The sequence below is a fragment of the Amblyomma maculatum genome, chromosome 3 (assembly GCF_055883805.1).
Source record: "Amblyomma maculatum isolate TAMU_Amacu chromosome 3, ASM5588380v1, whole genome shotgun sequence".
NCBI lineage: Eukaryota > Metazoa > Arthropoda > Arachnida > Ixodida > Ixodidae > Amblyomma > Amblyomma maculatum.
Genome location: NC_139346.1, coordinates 172365599 through 172386555, shown reverse-complemented (window position 1 = coordinate 172386555; position 20957 = coordinate 172365599). Strand labels below are relative to the sequence as shown.

The 20957-nt window shown below is 44.6% G+C and overlaps 1 protein-coding gene across 1 annotated transcript; it reads right to left on the bottom strand.

Annotated features, from left to right (window-relative positions):
- Positions 1-8796: 8796 nt before the first annotated feature.
- Positions 8797-19791, bottom strand: LOC146196946 (uncharacterized). The gene is made up of 5 exons (XM_084596421.1): positions 19717-19791; positions 16697-16801; positions 15802-15849; positions 14243-14293; positions 8797-9005 (listed from the first exon to the last, which is right to left on the bottom strand). Exons 1-5 carry the CDS (start codon positions 19789-19791, stop codon positions 8805-8807), a joined length of 480 nt encoding a protein of 159 aa, XP_084452547.1. The 3' UTR covers positions 8797-8804.
- Positions 19792-20957: the final 1166 nt, after the last annotated feature.

Sequence of the window (20957 nt, the reverse complement as noted above, 5' to 3'; positions counted from 1 at the left end):
TGAAAACTGTGCCTAATATTGTTTGTGTGCGTGTGTGTGTTTTTTTACAGCAAGAAACTTATGCTGATTATGTCCAGGCCATATTTCTGCATATGGAAGAGGTACGTATTATATATCCCGCATTTCTATTACAATTTCTCGCTATCTCGGAGCTGGTCACTCAGTTTTACACACAGTGAACCACCGCCGCCTTGCACATACGGCACCAGCAGGTCCGTCCTGGATTTACGATGCGCTCTCACCATCACATCACATCAATTTATCACCTTAAAGACCCCCAGTTCGGGGGTATTACATAAGGGGTGGGTACAGGTATGAAGATTATATACAAAATAAGCATAAGGGGTGGGTATACGTATGAAGATTATATGAAAAATAAATATGTTATTGGTTAAATATGACAGTTATACAATTACAAAATGTGGATGGGCAGGTGATTCCAGCAATGTCGTGTGGAAGGTCATTCCAGTCTACGGCTGAGCGAGAAAAGAATGATGCCGCAAACGTTGTAGTATGGGATTGCGGACGCGCAACTTGCAGGGAATGACCAATGCGGGGTGGAATGCGTGCCGGAGGGCTGATATAGGGCGGAATTCAATGTGAGCTGGAAAGAAACTTATGAAACAAACACATACTGGCGATGCAACGACGGCATGCAAGGTTTGTTAGACCGGACTTAGCTTTTAAAAATGAAATACTGGCATTGTATAAATAGTAGGAATGAATGAATCTAGCTGCTCGATTCTGTAGGGATCAAGTAACGTTATCAGATAGATTTGGTTTGGACTGCTACTACAATTCATGACTTACAAGAGCTCAGCAGCGCGGACAAAGGGCCGAGATGAGACGCAGGGGTCGCTACTGCAAGATGGAAGCTTGGGCATGTCGGTATAACATTATCCGTGCAATGCATAAGGCATGGACGAGGACGAGTTTATCGACACAGCGCTGGCTTACAACTTATACCTTATTGAGGGTTTGCCACTGCTGAAATACTGAGACAAACTGGCTCAAAAAGAAAACACATACACCAAAAAAAATCACAAGAATGGCATGACAAGAACTCTGCACGTGGCAACAGTGACAAGCGGTGCGCTTTTCCCGATCGATGTTCTAGAAAAGCGTAGTTCTTTTTTGAACAGAGCTGCTACATGTGCAGTGCCCACGCATAGGATTTGTTGTTTATGAATATCGTAAACTTGGATAACCTCCCTTCACCAATGCGTAAGCACCGTATCAATAGATCCGTTCGAAAAATAGCTAAGCTTTTCTAAAACATCGATTGGGAAATGCGCGCAGCTCATGTGTCAATGTTGCAAAGTGCAGAGCTCTTGTCATGGCATTTTTGTCACTTTTTGGAGCGCGCGCTTTTCTTTTGAGTCAGTTTGCTGCGGAATCTAAGCAGCGGCAATCGCTGAATCAGGTGTATGTGTAAGCCAGCGCCATGTCTGTGAACTCATTTCGTCGTTGTCTTGTGCGCTGCACTTATAACGCTACTACAAGTTACACGAAGTTTGCTTGCTTCCTAAACATTCTTTGAAACAACTCTAGAGGCAAAATAAAACTTGCACGTTAGAACCAATCATAAACGAAGTAGCAACGTCGTGATTCCAGTCGTATTAACAGCACGAAGTGCACAGGCAGTATTTCTCAATATTTTGGAGCCTAAGAGCCACATCATGAACTCTACGCAGGAGCTTGACGGCATTGGTACTGCTAGCGAAGGATCGACTGACGTATTCATTGAAAGCAGTGGTACAGTGAAATTGATATGAAGGATATCTATTTTGTGACAGCTGAACTGCACCGATATTTCTTCTCACGTGTTGCAAACGTGTTCTTTCCGTAAATAAAAGTGGCTGCAAAACATTCAACGGCCGAGGTGCCAGTTATGCCCACGTGTTACAGATATGAATTACTCCGCAATGTTTTATAGAAGTAACCTAGTAACCTCAACTTCAGTGATCGCAGTCAGATTGATTATGAGTACAGGTTTCCTAAATTCAAGGCTTGGTGTGCATAACGTGACGCTCCCACGTAACTTCTCACCCAGCTTCCTTCGCGAATACCGCCATGGTTGATGCTCATCCCAGCCGGCATAGAGGTGAGTACCAATTTCTAGTTCATGATCTCGTAAGGCAATAACATCTGCCTGCTTATTTGCTTTCTAATCTGGGCGGTGTCCCTCAAATTACTCACCACCAATACCTGTCTACGACATCGCTTACATTTATAGGTGACAGCAGTATTGTCGCTATGCTGGCCTAATCGTTAAGTGGAGCGTTTCTCCACTTGAATATAACCTCTGTAGTTACCAAGTACATCTTCGTATTCTGTATATATCAGAGCTTCTCAATACTACCAGTTGTAAAACTAGAGTACCCATGTGTCAAAAGACGGCAGTTTTGATTGGTCAAAATTTGGGTGTTTAAGGGTAGTGGTGGCGCCTGTGGCCATAAACAAAAATGCATCGATGTTGCAAACTTCTAGATTGTTGTCAAATGCACAAGCACCTGGCAAATAAAATCAGCTGAAGAGATGCAGTCACAATAATTATTAAACGTAACCGCCATAGAGATAATCTAGAGGGAAAATAAAAAAGTAGATCGCTTTTATTGGCCACTTCTAGATGGCGCCATAACTAATAAGCAATTTATAAGAACAAGAGTGAAGAACAAGTTGTGTGTGTGTGTGTGTGTGTGTGTGTGTGTGTGTGTGTGTGTGTGTGTGTGTGTGTGTGTGTGTGTGTGTGTGTGTGTGTGTGTGTGTGTGTGTGTGTGTGTGTGTGTGTGTGTGTGTGTGTGTGTGTGTGTGTGTGTGTGTGTGTGTGTGTGTGTGTGTGTGTGTGTGTGTGTGTGTGTGTGTGTGTGTGTGTGTGTGTGTGTGTGTGTGTGTGTGTGTGTGTGTGTGTGTGTGTGTGTGTGTGTGTGTGTGTGTGTGTGTGTGTGTGTGTGTGTGTGTGTGTGTGTGTGTGTGTGTGTGTGTGTGTGTGTGTGTGTGTGTGTGTGTGTGTGTGTGTGTGTGTGTGTGTGTGTGTGTGTGTGTGTGTGTGTGTGTGTGTGTGTGTGTGTGTGTGTTCATCTTCCCGACCTTGCTGCAACTATACATGGTACATGAACTATTGCAGCACGCTAGTACGTCTACGTAATTTTGGGAAATTCTGCGTACCCCACGTAACAGCTTATGAGGGGTAGTCACGTGGTACATGAAGAGCCCCAGAAGAAAGAGTAATGTGAACACTTGGACGGAACTTGTCTTGTATTGAAAGGGCCAGGAGCATGAAACCATGCTTATTGCATGCTCCTTGGCCCAAAAACGTCATTAAGAATGTGGGGATGGTGCGCAAGGAAGCCTGGCTGCCGTTTTCGCTACCAAGTGTTCGCTCCGGGCCGTAATCTCCCGTTGATGTCCTCATTCTGTTTCGAGACTCCGGTCGTGCAGTGGATGTAACTAGCCATTCACAGCGGGGTGCTGTCTTCTACAGCTAGTACCTTCTCTTGTGCAGGCGTTATTCCTGCGCTGCCTGCTTGGCTACCAGCAGGACTTTGAGCAGAGGAGCGACGCCAAGGCAGCCACTGACAGCGACATCAGCGCAGGCGATGCGACCGGCCAAAGCGGAACTGCAGGGCTCACGAAGTAACGGAAGCATGGCACGCTGACAACGCCACCCACACTCCCTCTTCGTACGAGACCGATGGCAATTGGAAATAAAGGCGCCACTTCAAAAACTAGAAGGCTGGTTCCTTTCTTACGTATGCCCTTCTTTGCAATTTACACAGCGTTGATATGCCATGCGTTGCTTCGAAATTAATATTTTCCGTCACAGATCAGTTTGCATTCATTCGCAATACTTTGTGAATGCTGAATTTCACTGCATTTTATTGAGCCATATTATATACGCGCCGCATAATCTTTTTTTTACTGTGTTTACTATGTCATCGTATATGCTATTTTTTATTCTCTTCTTCCGTTCCACATTATGCATTTCCCTTATAGAAGGCCGAAATAATTTAATTTTCTATGGATTGGTTTTTGTTTGTTTGTTTGTTTTTGTCGGGTTTAATACCCCGAAGCGATATTGGCTATAATGGAAAACGTAGTGGAGGGCTCCGGAAGTTTCTTCCACCTGGGGTTCTTTAACATGCGCTGATATCGCACACTACACGGGCGCGTTGCTTTTCACCTCCATGAGAAAGCGTCCTCCTCGGCAGCTATCAGATCGCGCATCCTTGGAGTCAGTAGTCGAGTGCTAGTGGTGAAATTTATTTATTTATTTATTTATTTATTTATTTATTTATTTATTTATTTATTTATTTATTTATTTATTTATTTATTTATTTATTTATTTATTTATTTATTTATTTATTTAAGAAATACTGCAGGCATATTAAATGCCCAAGCAGGAGAGGTCGTTTGCATCAGATGTCATGTAGTTTGAAAACAATAAAACAGAATTTTACACAGCGATGAACTGATAACACAAAGAATACAATGCACAGTAGAACATCCATCACAGGCCCGACGATTACGCCGCAAGTGTACAGTTGTTAATTGGGACAATTTCCGCGCCATTCTTCAAAATCACTCTGTGTAGTCGGCACCATCGCTTCTAGACCGCATAAAAAGAGCACTAAATGAGGCTACAACCATTACCTGGGTGGAGGTTGGTCGACCAACACCGGATGTGCCTCTGCTCAACTTGTGGGCTGCTCGTCGACAAGCGGAATTGACTGCAACCAGAGACCCAACTTCTGCGCATGCACGTACAAGACTAAATTACATTACTGCTAAGGCTAGAAGGTATGAGCGTGATCTCTCACGGCGACAATGGTACCTGTGGTGCGAGCAGTTCTCCACACAGTCATCGAATGCTCATCTTTGGCGAACTTTCCATGCCATGGAGCACGGTTGTCGTCCTCCTGATGCAGCGGCCACAGCATGCTTTGCAGCAAACTTGTCTCCGAATGATTTCGCAAGACAAGCAGCACGCAAGTTTTTCCCCAAGTACGACGTGTTGCCTGCACCAGTTACAAGAACTTACTTGTGGGGCATGCCAGCCCATGTCGACAAGCTGCCATCTGCTGCCGACACCGAGGGAATCGCGAGCCCATTCTCCATGCCCGAATTGCTTGCAGCTATAGATGAGGCCAACCGAAAGACAGCGCCCGGTCCGGACTCCATTACGTACGAGGTCTACAAGAACCTCAGTGGTGATGCACTTCCTCAACTCCTTGACACCATTAACAAGGTATGGCTAGACGGCGATGTACCAGACAGCTGGAAATCGGCTATTGTGATCCCTATTCCAAAGCCGGGGAAAGCACCAACAGACCTAAGTAACTTTCGACCTATTTCTTTAACGGCAACAATTTGCAAGATTGCTGAGAAAATGCTCGCCACATGAATCTCGTGGTGGCTTGAACATCACGGTTTCTACCACCCGGCCCAGATAGGCTTTCGACCATCTATAGGCACAGAAGACGGATTGGATGCCTTGGCGTCCTCCGTATTATCATCAACACGCAGCCACAATGTACGCACCGTCCTCGCCATGGATGTAGAGAAGGCTTACGATAATATCAGTCATGCTGCCATTCTGGATTCAATTGACATGCTTCATTTACCTCTTAGAGTACGCAATTTTGTAAAATCTTTTCTTGAAAATAGACAATTCGCAATACGCCTAAATAACGAGGCCATAGGATCATTTGTCCCTCTTCGCGGCGTACCCCAGGGATCGGTGTTGTCACCAACATTATTTAATATTGCGTTTATCTCACTTGCATGGCGGTTACATGAAATTTCTGATGTTAAATTCTTAATATACGCTGATGACATCACGGTGTGGAGCACACACAACGACCTACTGACTCAATCATCGGCCCTGCAATCAGCTTTAGATATTACGTGCACATATGCATCTTCCATTGGCCTTGAACTTTCCGCCAGTAAAACTACGTTCATATCAGTCGCCAACCGCTGGGGCCGCCGTAAACTATCGGCAACTCCTATTCGTCTACATCTATCCGGAACCCCACTACAAGAAAGTCCAACAGTAAAAATATTGGGCTTAACAATTCATGAATCAGGAACTGGAACTACATGGCTGTCTGGCGCTAAAAAACAGGCGTTACAGACACTGGGTTTGATTAGACGCATTGCTCCAAAAATGGGCGGCGCTCGCTCAGATGTTGCGAGACAGTTGGTGCGGGCAGTTGTGCAACCGCGCCTTGTTTATCAAGCCCAATTTCAGCATTTAACAAGGGCACAATGGGATCGACTTGAGGCTATAAATCGAGAGGCAATGAGGGTCATCACCTGCCTCCCTCGCATTACACCAATCGTGGCACTCCAAGAAAACGCACAACTAAACACAATAGATGAACTGGTGCAGCAACGACGTGATGCACGCAAGCTTAAGGCCACACTCTCTCACGCAACGTGTGCTCTGAAGGCTTATGCTTCGAAACATTCACTACTACCACCGCCACTGCCAGTTCTTCCACCTTGGCGTTTTGTACAACTGAGCGATAACAAGCCAACTGATTTACGCCGACCAAGAACACAGGAAACGGCGTCGTCACTTCGCGACCGAATTATGGAACAAGACGCCCGCTTGCCGCATGGTTCAATTATAATTTACGTCGACGCAAGCATCAAAGCCTGTGAAGTGATAACAGCAGTTTACTGTCCTAGCAAATCTTCATTGAACAAGACGGCAACATTTCAATTACCGGAACCTCCATCTTCTTTTTGTGCGGAACTGCTTGCAGTGCAAGAGGCGCTTCGCTCTGTTACCGCCATTCCCATGCTTCCCACGGCCCGTATTATCATACGTACAGATGCCCTCCAGGTGACAAAGCTACTTAGACGAGTTAGTAGTAGCCCGGAAATCTGCCAGAACATACACAGTATAGCGGCTCGCATACCAAATCCAATTCGTATTGAATGGACCCCGCGTGACCTTTTAAGTGCTCAAAGCCAAGTGGATGCTGCAACCCGCATATCAAACTCGACATCGACATCGCCAAACCTCATAAAATTAGACAATGCCACCCTGCTTTTAACAAGAAAGGAGCACCTCCGGCGCCGTACACGTGCTCTTATACCTCCGTGTACGGTAAGCCTCCCCCGCGGTCTAACCCGTGCAGAGGAGGTGGCGCTTCGGAGGATTAGAGTTGGGGTGGCCCTAACACCAGCAGTGATCCGAAAGTGGCCACAATTTCGGTATTTATATCCACACCCTGGGTGCCCCATCTGCAAGTCTAAAAATATAGAAGCAGACATCCATCACCTACTGTGGGATTGCCCAGCGTTGAAGCCAACGCGGATCCGGCACCTGGTGGCAGCTGGCCTCTCCCCCCATAATCCGGAGTCATATGCTGCTTGGACACTGGGACCGCATCATCGTTCACTCCTCGACTTCATTGCATCAGCCAACCTTTTTTCATTTATTTGACCACATCCCTCATCCATCATGACATTCCTCTTATGCCCTGAGGCAATAAACTTCGCAAAAAAAAAAAAAAAAAAAAAAAAACATATGACACTTCAATTGGGAGGCGATAAAAACGGCGAGTCAATCGGTAGGGCGTTCCAGTCTGCGATTGTTCGTGGAAAAAACGAGAATTTGTACATATTAGTTCGGGCAAATATAGGTGACAAGGCAAGACAGTGCTTATGGCGAGAGGGTCTGGAGGAATCTTTTTTCAGGTAGGTGTCAGATTTAATGCCGTGTGGAAAAATATAACGATTGAAGGAAGGCTAGACGAGCTTTCTTTCTCCTTTCATTAAGTGGATCAATGCGGGCAAGAAGAATCATAGATGAAGGTGAGTCACTGCGTCTGTATCGATTAAAAATAAAACGGGCTGATGAGTGTTGAATATTCTCAAGTTTTTGGGTGTCATTCGATGTATAAGGGTCCCATGCCACACAGCCATATTCAAGTGTGTGTCTGATATATGAATTATTCATTTTAACTAAAATCTTACTTTATTAACACAGTAAGTAAGCACAACATATAGGTATATAATCTCAAGCTTGTACAGGAAAGCGGATAAAAATAGCCGATTGATGAAGAAAGCGGAAGAAAAAAATATTATGGATGACAAAGCATTATATAATAATCTAATAAATGTCACCTGACGTTGTACGGACATAGGAGCTTGTTTAAGATGGACTCGCTCTATTTTCCGATTTGAAGATGTGCTAAGTGCGCTTGCATCGGAAGTGAGCACCCTGAGGGCGCTATACTTGTGTGTTTAAATGTTAGCTCAGTACCAGCTCGTGCAGTCTTGCGTGTTGTGAACGGGGGTTACTAAAAGGGGGGATACTAAACGTTGTGCAGTATTCTTCATAGTATCTCCACGGTTGACAGCTTCATTCAGAGATTATCTTCATCTTTGAAGCCAACCTGTCATTCTTTGTCCCCATTCAGTGCATTTTCAAACTGGCTCGCACAAGTATGCCAATAAAATGGAATTTAGTCGAAGTGCAATAAAACAAAGCATTTAATATCTCCCTCTCTCTCTCTCTCTCTCTCTCTCTCTCTCTCTCTCTCTCTCTCATTTTGTGCTCGCCCCGCCCCTTGTGCGTCTACGTCCTGTAAAGTGAGGTGATTCCTTCCTTGATGCCTCCACTTCATTAACCCTTTCCCTTACGGAGCTGTACAGTCGACTGTGCACTCGGCGAGAGCAGGTAGGTAATATGATTTATTTAGACTGTGGATTCGACGAAACAAACAGTGCGCTTCTGTATTCGTGTACTAGCAAAGCCAGAACAGGACCAGCTGGATGGCGCGCAGTCACTTGTTGGTGGCGTAGGCGACTGGAGGGCTGCCCACACGACTTGGTGCAACAGAGGCGGGACGGCGGACAGGAGAGAAAACAGCCCCCGGAGACCAAGGCCCCTTAAGAGGCGCCCCAGAGGTCGGGCTTGCCACTCTACTAACACCCGCACGTGGCCGTGTCGGGCTCAGCACATCGGGGCTTGTCACCCTGGAAGCCTGCAATACGCCGACGACGCCAAAATCACAGATATTTCGCTAGGTGAAGAGTGTTTGTATTGCCCCGTTTTTGCAACCACCTTTAAAAGCACTGATAAAATTTTGATACTTGAAAGTATTCAGTAGAAATATTCATTTATAGCAGATGCATAATTTTACAATTTGTAACTAAGTTTTAAGACAGAACTTTTTTTATAAGAAAATAGAAATAATTCGACGCAGACGCTTAAGACTCTCGTTTCATAATGCGAAATCATACCGTTACCTTATATTAATTACCTTCCTTCATGCTGCGGCCGGCCAATGACTACCCGCCTATGTCACCTGTGACCTAGGCATGCCCTTGGAAGGACCGTGATGTATTCCGCCCGTATTGGCAGGAGTGACATAAAGCCTCGTTTTGACGAAGACGTACAAAAGTGCCTCTACGGCTTGGGAGTAGCCTGGCGAGCGCACCGAGGGTAGCGGTGGTTTCAATCCCCATATCATTCGTGCAGCCCTAGCGGCAGATTTTGCAGATTCGGCCATGACATTTGGTCTCCTGGCATTCCACAGACTGACAAAAAATCACTGCCCGGCTATGTCAATCGCCTGCCAGAGGCGATTTTCGTGTCATGGATTCCTCCGCCGGCTTTTATGGTAAGGGAGAAACATGATGCTTTCGCATTAATGAAGTTGTTCTTCAAACTTCTTGATGACTGCTGGCTGCAGCCTCCGTACATATTCTAGCAGCTCGCTGTGACGCGCAAGCTAGCGGACTGCGCATGAAGGGTTCCCTGAAGTAAGTGCTTATAGTGAAGTAAGTGTCGAAGTAGAAAATAAGCAAGCTGACGATGGCTTTAACACAATGCATGCCTTCTAAATAAGCGCATGTAACCTGGAGTCCTGGTCTACAACAGTCCACGCTCTTAGGGTACGAGGTGAACCGATATATTCACAACCATTTAAATCTACTCTGCTCACATATCTACTCTGCCCACAAGAGAAGGTCCGGTTATTCGCGTTAACCTGGTGAACTAGGAACGGCGGAATTAAAAGAAAGAAAAGAAAAAGAAAGAGGAAAAATTTTGAGACACTTAAGATCCGCACTTAAACGTAATCGTTCGAATAAGTGTGATTTCGTGTCCGCGAAATAATTATTCCCTCAATGAGTACCTCCATTATCTCTCGCTTACTCATTAGCATACATTCGTTACCTATGACAATATCGGAAGGCCATTGGGCATAGATCTAAAGCCCCGCTTTAACCTGTCCATATGACCCGCTTGTGTGTCCTAGGAGTAGCGTATCTGTCCTACTAGAGATCCAAGGAGGCCGATGGGTTCGGTTCCCATCTCACCCTTTCATCTCAATGGGTAAACCTTAGTTGGCAGCTCCTGCCATGTCATTTGTCTCGTGACGTCGAAAAACCCGCCGAGTAATCAGTTCCTTGTCATGCCCCCTGCCAATTATCACCTGCCGCAGCCATGCCCGTGCTTTCTCACGCACCTCGCCCATGCCAAAAACGACAACACCGGATTTTATTCACAACGAGGCCTTTAGCACTATCTCGTTAAAACAGTACGTGGCTCTTCATGGGCGGTCGTGAAGAGGAGTGCAAACTAAATGGCCAAAAATATGCTCATTCGCATTAAGGAATTCCCATCCTAAGAAAAGACAAGGGCCAGGCTGAATGCTTTGAGATTTTTAAACAGTCCACGCTCGTCTTCATTGCTAACTCCGTCCTTCGTCATTTATTTAACCCACACCTCTGTTTACTTCGTATCTGAGTTCCGTTGGAAGCCTTAGATGCAATTCCAAATCTCCAGGAAGGCAAGCAATGGTTTCGCGGGTGCGCGTTGTGGTCCAGCTAAAGATGGCATTTTTTCTTCCACGCGATGGCTTAAATCTTTAAGCAGTATGGGCTTGTTGAATCTATTACCTACATTTACTAACTAGAAGGGTTACACTGGATGATCACCAGAAGAGTGGCGCGCTTACCGCCGCAGACGCTAACTGCTGGCCCGTGGGAGACGCGACGGCAGACCGAGGCCAGGCTCCCGTGGGAGACAGGAGCCCCGCGGGGCTCGTGACTCGGGAACTGGGCACAGGAGGAGGCTTCTCCGCGTGACTTCGGTACACCTCGTAGTGGTTCATGCGGTCCAACATCACGCACTGCACAGCGCCGACGCGAAAATCACTTCTTCGGACCGAGGAAGGCAAGTGCAATGTGGAATCTGCTTAAACTTCACCTTATTGCTACGGTGGTACACCTAAGAACAGAAACAGCCTCGTGGATAGATAATGGAGACTGAGCGGAACTAAAATGTACCGATGTCAAGTTAGTAGGCTTCTCTGCATCTGGGAAAGGTTATAGAGGGGGCGAAAGGCAATAGAAAAGAAAAGGTCAGGCGGGCGTGTAAATACAAATCAACCCCACTTGTACGCCCTTAGCGACCAGTACAACTTGAATGAGAACTAGCACACCTTCTCTACAGGTGCCAGTTAAAGCCTGCTCATCTTAAATTTCTAAGCAGCAATAAAAATTAAGGTGCAGGAAACCTAAAGAGCGGCAGAAAAGACAACGGCAAAATTAAAACAAACAGGCACAACTATACCTTAAAAGCGTTAATTGTTGAGCTAGTTGATGATCAGTCTCAAAATTCATCTTGTTAGCGCAAAAGGACAGGACACACAGAAGGAAGCGCCTGTGGTATACGTGTCTTCCTTCTGTGTGTCCTGTCCTTTTGCGCTAACAAGATGAATTTTGAGGCACAACTAATTCACAAGTGTTGGTAAGCCACATGCCGCTACCAGCTTTTCGGAGAGGAAGTTCGCAGTCGTCTCGATGCAAATTAAGTCGGATTTTTTTTTTTTTTTTGAGCGTAAGTAGTAGGGTATACTTTTCCTTGTGCAAGCATTAGCTTGTGAGTACAGTTTAAGTCAAAAGTCACTGACCTCCACCAATTTCCGAACCCTGTTACACCGCTATAGTGGGCCGGTCCCGACATCGGGTGTATATCTTCAGATGCATGGTGACCGCACGCAGTCAAGCAGGGCTCGGAATTACAAGGGGAGAGGGTTTCAGAACCTTCTGAACCCGACTGTACATAAAAAGTTCACGAGACGGATTCGGAATATCACTGACAATGATATGCACGCATTGACGGGATGTACAGTATACAGGTACAGTTTTTCATACATGGAAAACCCTTCACAACGTGAACAGTGGTTCTAATATTGTTTTGTTTAGGTAATATCCTAGTAGAAATTCTAAAATGAATTTTCAGATATTTCGAGTCACAGCATGGAATCGTTTATAGCGCTTCTTTAATCACGCCAAAGCGCAGCATGTACAGTGATGAAAACAATTAGAGGGTCTCTTAAGAAGAGAATGGCGAAAGCCTACTCTCTCCTCGTTTGTCTCTTATCGGCATTCGTTGCAGTGCTACATCTAATTATAATTGGTATAAAGGAAAGGAGAGGCGCAGTATCTGTCACGCTTTCTCCGGCAAGGAACGGGCGCGTGGCGTTCCTTGGCGCGCGTGTTGACAGATCTCGCACACAGATCATGCGCACAACTCTCGCGCACGGAATTTCGTTCCTAATAAAGTTGGTTTGGTTTAGTTTGTGGGGTTTAACGTCCCAAAGCGACTCAGGCTATGAGAGACGCCGTAGTGCAGGACTCCGGAAATTTCGACCACCTGGGGTTCTTTAACGTGCACTGACATCGCACAGCACACGGGTGCCTTGCTTTTCGCCTCCATCGAAAAGCGGCCGCCGAGGCGATCAGCTCTCCGGTTGTGCTAAGAACTAGAAATACGGCACAATTTCCTCTACCAGACACGTGGCAAACGAGCTGAAAATCTCATCAGCAGTAAAACTTAATCCAGTGAGTGTAGCAATGACCCGTTCAGCCACTCCGTGGAAATAGTAATCTTTGTTTTAACGATCGAGACTGCTCTTTATCGCAAACACCACATTTACTGTTCTTATCATTGCATTACACCCGTTATTGATAAGACTTCATTTTCCAGCATCTAGAAGGTAAAAGCTTGTTCAGATGTGGCTTACGCAAATCGATCAGTAACAACGCGGGTTGTTTCTCTTTGAACAGAAACATGGAGCTGCAAGCAATAAGAATGAAATGGACTTCGAGACCGTGGAAGAAACATGGCTCGAGTGAGAACGACGCCTGCTGTTCCGGGTGATTGGCACCTCAAGTGAAGTTAGTCATGCGATGGGTCTGTACGTTCGGTGGAATTTGAACATGCTCTCGAGAGCCTGTAAACGCATAACCAAAGAGGGGGCGGGGAGTCTCTGAAAGGCACCCTTCTTTAGTACCTTTAAATAATTCCTAGAGCACTGTGGCATCTACACCACGGAAATGTGAAAGCCTGAGTGTTTATGGTGCACACGGTGCATCACGATTGCTCTCACTATCAGTACCAAATAAATGCACCACCATTATCATTGCTAATACTATCGTTGTCATTATCACCAATTGCAGCATCATTGTCATCGCTACTATCATCCTCACTTTAGACACGGAGAATCATGATGAATGTTTCATAATCCCGGGTGTGGCGCAGTTGGCACTCGGCTGGAGATCCGAGGTATAGAGGTTCGATTCCCGGTAGAGACAGAATTTATTTTAATCAATCGACCTCACGGTAGAAAAGGAGAATTATGATGTGCGTTTTACGATCCCGGGCGTTACGCAATTGGTTAAAGTGCTCGGCTGGAAATCCGAGGGATGGATGTTCGATCCTAAACGGGGATTTTTATTTTTCAGATAACGTTAGTTGAGGTTTCGGGTGATGACATAATTTGATTGACAGCTATAATGTGATGGAATGAACGAACGCGGACAGTATGAGCCATTAAGGGCTTTCGCCTTAATACTATAACCGACCTCGGTTAACGGGAAATGTCGTTTGAGTAGTAATCAGGTCTGCCTTGCAGACAGCATACAGTTGATTGATTGGTTGATTGATTGATTGATTGACTGCTTGATTGATTGATTGATCGGATTGATTGATTGACTGATTGATTGATTGATTGATTGATTGATTGATTGATTGATTGATTGATTGATTGATTGATTGATTGATTGATTGATTGATTGATTGATTGATTGATTGATTGATTGATTGATTGATTGATTGATTGATTGATTGATTGATTGATTGTAGGAGGAAGGTCTCTCTCTAGAACAGCGGTGAATTAGGTGAAGTGAAGGAAGAATTGTTACTTACCTCAGTCACAGTCCATGCAAGGAGACTAATAAGGATCATGTCCTTCGGTACCTTCATAAAAAACGTACATGTCATGATTTATTGTGCGGAAACAAAACATCGAGCATTTGCGTGATACATTATCCAATTCCAATAATTTGTTATGTTTGAATGTCCTTGCTACCGATAGTAGTGTCTGTTTTATGGTGAGCATTTCTCAATTTCACAGATATTTTAGTGCTTTTTACCTTGGCGTAACATTTTTTTAGCTGTTATTTCGGGACGCACGTGCATAACAAAACGTGACAAAGACTCTTCAACACAATGACGTATGTCGAATTGTTCAGATGGTAGCGCTTGAAATGTAAAAATGTGGTAAAGTAAGAGTGTTGTTCCTTGCTTTTTTAAGCGTTCTGAACCAAACTCAGTGGCTATGGCACTCGGCTAGTCAGACAAAGGTTGCGGAGTCGAATGCCGGCCGCAGTGGCCTCGTTTCTATGGAGGCGAAATGTAAAAGTACTCATTGGCTGGCCGTTGTCAGTAAAGATCAAAATACTCCAGGTTTTCAAGTTTATCAGATGCTCTTCTTATCTGGCGCATTTCCGAAGTTATGAGCACTTTCGCAGCGCTAGAACCCATGTGCTAACTACCACACGCACTATGCATAACATATACATACTAAACCACCAGGCTAAATTTTATATGACATCGGTACCGTGAAGCCCTCTTCTAAGCACTATTTACTGATGCAAACGAAAAACACGAATGATTAATTTGGGCCTAAAAATAACGTGTGCGTGGAAAGTTTTCCAAAATATGCACGAGTTAGAAAAAACAAAACAGAAAATGCACTGAACAGCATTTCTCGCCCATGCCTCATTTTTACAAAATATTTTTTTGCTGACTCGCAATAACAGGAAAATTAGTAGAAAATTAAATCCATGTTGTCAGCATGCACAGAGCATAGAACATGCGCCCGAATATTCCCCAAAAAGCATATTATGTTGGGGAAAAATGAAGAATCAATGTCTGGATTCAGGGAAAAGTGGCAGTGAGGCAGCATAAATTCTGTGCTTACAAAGAACATGTATTCCTGAAAGCGTACCTCTTTATAAGGCATTGGAAGGACAGGAAGCCAAAGACAGCCGTTGCCACCAAAGAGCCTTTTTCGCAAACAATCGAGTCGGCGTGAAGTGAAGCATTGTGCAAATCCCGGAGGCTATAGACCGCACCGCTCGGTTCTTGCAGTTGACATTGCGGAGGCTTGGGTTAATTGGACTTTGTCACCAACTTTACGAATGGAAATAAAAGACGCGGGGGAGGGGGGGGGGGGGGTAATCCTGAACCGTTAACTCCAGATTTGTCACCAATTATTACACCCTTTCCTGCGGAAGAGAATCCAGCAAAGCCAGAAAAAAGTCGAATCACTGGAGTTTATGCGGACAAAATATTCAATGGCGTATTGTTCAGAGTGAGTACCTCCAATTTTGATTCCACTAAATCAGACTGAAATTAGCGTGAACAATCAGCAAAGCGCACAGAATGCACGCCTTCCTTCTGCATTTATATTTGATACTTACGAGCTCGGGATGAATAATTTGGCGGTACCGCCGCGCTAGGGTGTCTCTCTGGATACATACAAAAAAAATGGAAACAGCAGATGTTGTATAATCTTTTACAGTGAGAACTACAAATATCAGTATACATCAGAGCCGTCAGCGTGACTACGCCTAAAATGGGTAACATGCTCTATCATTCGCACATCCAATGTTTATACCAAGCGCGATCATCGTCCTTCTCAGTGAAACTACGATCAGTTATTTTAACTTCTAAATTAATTTTGCCGTCTTCTACCAAAGCTAGCTCAACTGATTCTCACCCTGGTGAGCTGATAGCGCATATGTTTGCTTTGTGAACTTATGAACGAAAGTTCGAAAGGTCGACGTTCGGCTTCTGGTGCACAGGTTGTGCACGATCAATTTGTAAGTTTGACTGATGACGTCATATCAGTTTGGAACAGCCGAGAATGGACAGACATTGCGCGAGTTCTACAGGAAACAGTGCTGCGTAGCGTTTATTCGTACGACGAAGCCCCTCTCTATTATGATCCAATATCAAAGCGAAATTGACTATATCTCAAACGGGGACAAGGTCCTTAAGGAATTCAATTGGAACACAGGTATAGCCACCCGGCTGTCCTTATCCTACCCCAAAGCGACAAATTTTACAGAGCAGAACCTTAGTGAGCCTCATTCATGAACAGAAAAATTGAATGAAGGGCATCGTTCAAATCTGACCGACTAGTAAATGTGGTGAGTGAATTATACCCTGTTACTTAGTATCAAACATTTCCTTTTTGATAGAGAGGCAGGGATCAAATACTACTGACATCAACATTTCCAACCTGCGTTAGGTATTCTGCTACCGCAGCGGTTTTGCTGTTGAATTGTTCACTGAGGTAGACGATAAACTTACCACGAGAAATGTATCGTAAAACATGGAACCCAGGCCGTAGATGAGGGTTCCCAAGACACGCACAAAGATGATGTTGAATCCTATCCTCATGCCGCGAATGTTGCCCTGTGGAAAGACAGGAGGTAAGCACTGTTTATTTCCTTATTCATTGCTTCTTCTCGTTCGCTCCACACCGCAGCCTGTCTTCCGGCGACCGATGTAGGAGTGGCACACAATTTGCGGCAAACGAAACAGTGCAAAATAAAACAAAGAATACAAGGACTCAACAATGAAAACGCTATAAATAGAAATAAGTAGATATTAGTGCAATATAGGATGTTAATAACAACATCTAAATGCCCGAGTGGTTTTTCAAACCAATCCTACTATGAATAAACTCCGACTTCGCTAACATGACGGTTCTCCAAAGGTGCAGTATGTTTTAGTCAATGGTGAAATAATTTATTTGCATCTACACAAGAACCGCCACGCCACTGCGGTGGAAATCGGAGCTTTCCTTCGGGTACTCGAACGACATTTGTAAGCTGCGTAGCTTTTCTTGGTAGTTGCTAGGCAGTGCTCGTTTGCAGGCCGATGATGAGTTGCTGCATTATAAATAGTTGCGACCGTTACCCAGGGAAAACTGCATGCATCATTACAAATGAGATATAAAGGCAGATAAGCAAGCATCACTAAGAAGCGTTTGACGACTTCTAGCAGGAGTCCTAGCATACTATGAAAAAAAAATAATAAAACCGACATGCGTTTGTTTTTGTCTACGGAATTAATATGGCATTTTCGCCGTCAAGATCTAAAATTTGAGTAAAAGGCTTTTAGTTGGAACGCCTGCCAGCACCTATATCGCTGGACGGTGTGGTATAAAAACTCGCTCAGTATTTTTTTTTTTTTTTTCACAGCCCTCCATTCATTCCCCATGGCGGTTGGAAGCTCGAACTAGCCGTTGTGAGCGCAGATATTCTTCTTTGTCATAATTTGTCTTTAATCAGAACAGTAATCTATAAGAAATTCACGATGCTCACGCAGAATCTCAAGGCAATACGTTGTCTTCTTCTTATAATCCCATAGAGTTACGCTGTGTTCTAAGCTGGCGGCCAGCAATTGACGCTAGTTGTTAATGTTCAGTGCGTTATTTCTTGATTGCATTTACTACGCGATAACGTATACAGTTTGTTTCACCGAAAAGCCGTTTCCACCGCAGACGGCGGTCGGAAAACGTACGGTGGACTATAAATATCCACTTTTAAGTGTATGATGGGAAAGCGTTAATGGAAGGCGTCTGCGTGCTCCTTTGCGTACATGTACGTTTTCTCCCTAATAGGGTGAACGCTTAAGCCTCGCTATCGCGTCTACACTTAGGGCAAAGCTTAGGCGCCCTCCTGATATACGATGTTGGGCCAAGTGTTGGACCCAATACACTGCAGAAGAGTATAGGCAAACGAAACAGGAACGATTAATAAGCGACTATAGATAACAGTAAGAAGGCTGCAACAATTCACAGGAGTTCTAAGGTCAAGGAGGAATACCTTAAGTGTGGGCATAAAATTACGTTTAATCTTTAAGTCGTTAGGAATTCCATTCCAGATTTGGGAGGCATTAAACTCGATTAGTCTTCGCCCACAAGTATTTGGGTATGGTGGGAGGTTAAAATTGCAAAGGCTTGCAATGGTCCTGCTGGGAAGTCGGAACAGGTGTAATTGAAGCGGGTCATGGGACATTCGAATGCTATATGCACTATATTTCTGCAGTTTTAGTAGATATATGAAGTTCAAAGGTAGCAATCTCAGCGACTTGAATAAAGGATAAACTGCATGTATGTGCGTAACCTCATCTCTGTTTTATTAATAATAAACATCGTCACAAACAGGTGTCTGGGAAACTTCTAACTGGTGCGGCTAATTACTGCGCCCTAAGTCATTTAAATGGGGAATGACGTATATTATGCTATAACGTTTAATGTTATTCTACATCAGTTTGGTTTGGGGTAACTTCCGACACACTTCAAGGGCAGCGGGGGTTCGATGCCCGGCCTATCGCTTGTTCCAAGAACCAATTAAATTTTAAGCAATAACCGCCGGTGTAAACGACGAAAATTTAGAGCCTTCTTGTGCGGCGTCTAGAACTGCTATCACTTTTTTCCAAGAGGCTTCAAATAGAACTGAGATGGTTTTTCGTTGTTAAGTGCCGTGCAGAAATGATAATTTCACAGGGTTACAGCATCTCTCGCTGTAGCACTATAACCCAACATGTTCACACCAACGTTTACTTCACGCTCTCCCTTGAGTAGACCTTCGTGCCAACCCCACTGATTATTAAAGGCTGCTCACTTCACGATGAAGCCGAGTGGTCGGAGTGCAGCGGATAGAAAGGATCTCAGACCAAACTTGTCGCTAGAACCATGCATTCATTTTTATTTTTATTTATTTTTTTCGAAAGAAATACAGCCTATTTCCTTATCATGCAACAGGCTGTATCAAAAATAAATGGGATGCACCTTTGTACAGATCTTGTTGTGTCATCTATAGTGTTAAGAGAAGCGATGGTTTTGTCTGATCGTGTGATTTCAGACTATAAACCAGGTCGCGTGCAGTCATACAGAAAGAGTATGAACGCAGCCTCTCCTGTTCCATTTCGTTTAGCTTTCTCTTATTGATGGGACGCGCTACCCTTCTTCACAATTTATCAGACTTGTTTCTCAAAGTTGCCCATAGCGCCAATAGAAGCTTTACTCGTTATTATTGAGACAAGAATAAAGTACTGATCATGTGTGCTTCTGCGAAAAAAAGAAAAAAGAGGTGTTGTTGATGTCGTCATAGTAACAAAATTATCTTTTAGAACATGTACAGTTTTGCTTATAAATTTAGCACTAGGTCAGAACATTCAGTCTCATAGACATTCACATATTCCGTGTCGATTGAACGAAATGTAAAGAAAATTAAAATATTTTCTATTTCTTCATTATGAAAATTCGCAGTACTTAGAGTCAGCTTCGACAACGAAAGCAGTTAGGAAGAGAAATTTACCTTGGAAGCGGCTACGATCCAGTAGATTATGACAGCAAGCGTCATAAATCGGAGCGAGGCGTAGGTTCCACCCATTATCCATATGTAGGGCCGCCCTGCGCAGAGATATTACTCTTTAAAAATGTCAAATCGTACATATGTCATGACATCAGAGTGGCATCGCGTAATGCTATTCAACACTACACGTCAATCTGCGTGCGCATTTCGCTGGAAATATATTCCTTGTCTTACAAATTACACAAGACATCCTTGGAAAACGGCCTCGCAACCTGACCAGCACATCATAATTACGTCCAGACCCTGATGCGTCATGGCTGTTTCCATCCAGAAACAGTACCCATTTCCCCCGCTCTTCTTTCTTCAGGCTTCTCTAACCCCTCGTGAAATGCTCTCGAGCCACGAGGGTTGTCTGGGGTTAAGAAGTTGACTGCACGCGAAGTGCTCACTGTGGTAGTCCGTGTTCCTGCCCACGACGACTGCCGATGTCACCTCCGAGACACCGGCCAGAAATGTGATCATCTGCAAAGATGCATACCACCGCAAAGACTATGCAGATCACATCATAGCAAACAGGCTCCGGAAAACCCTACGGTTGATTCTTGAGCCCACAACTATTGATAACTCGGCTCCTAAACTAACGTAGAATACCACTTTGAAACGTCGAACCTTTCGGAGAAGGACCGACAGGACTGGACAAGCGTTTTTTTTTTAAGCTCAAGAGTGTCCGTCCTCGAGAAGTGTCACACTTCATCACGAGATTCCGCGGGATACCGCGAGATTGTGACGTCATCACCTGAAGACCTCATCGATCATGAACGGACCTGACGTCATGACCGGATCGTCATCATGACGTCACATCTGGCCGCGTATAGTAACCAGAACTGCCGTCATCATGAGTCACATTCGGTCATGACGTCACGTCTGGTCATGACCGATGACATCACCAGGGGATTCACGCAGATACGAAGCGGACCCCACCGGGCGTGCGATCCAGACGTCCGTGCTGCGCCCTTCATTTGGTGCTTACTCGAACGCCGCGCTACACAACAAACAGAAGCAGACTCAGTAAAGCAGGAATTAGCGGTGTTTCAAACTAAGAATTTTTCCTCATCGCACTTTAGTAGTCGAAAGTGCCTTGAAAACATTTTTTTTTCTTCCTGTGATTTGCCTTTACCTGATCTTTGAATTTTCTTCAAACTACTATACCAACAGGCCAATCAGTCCGTTTATCATCATATTAT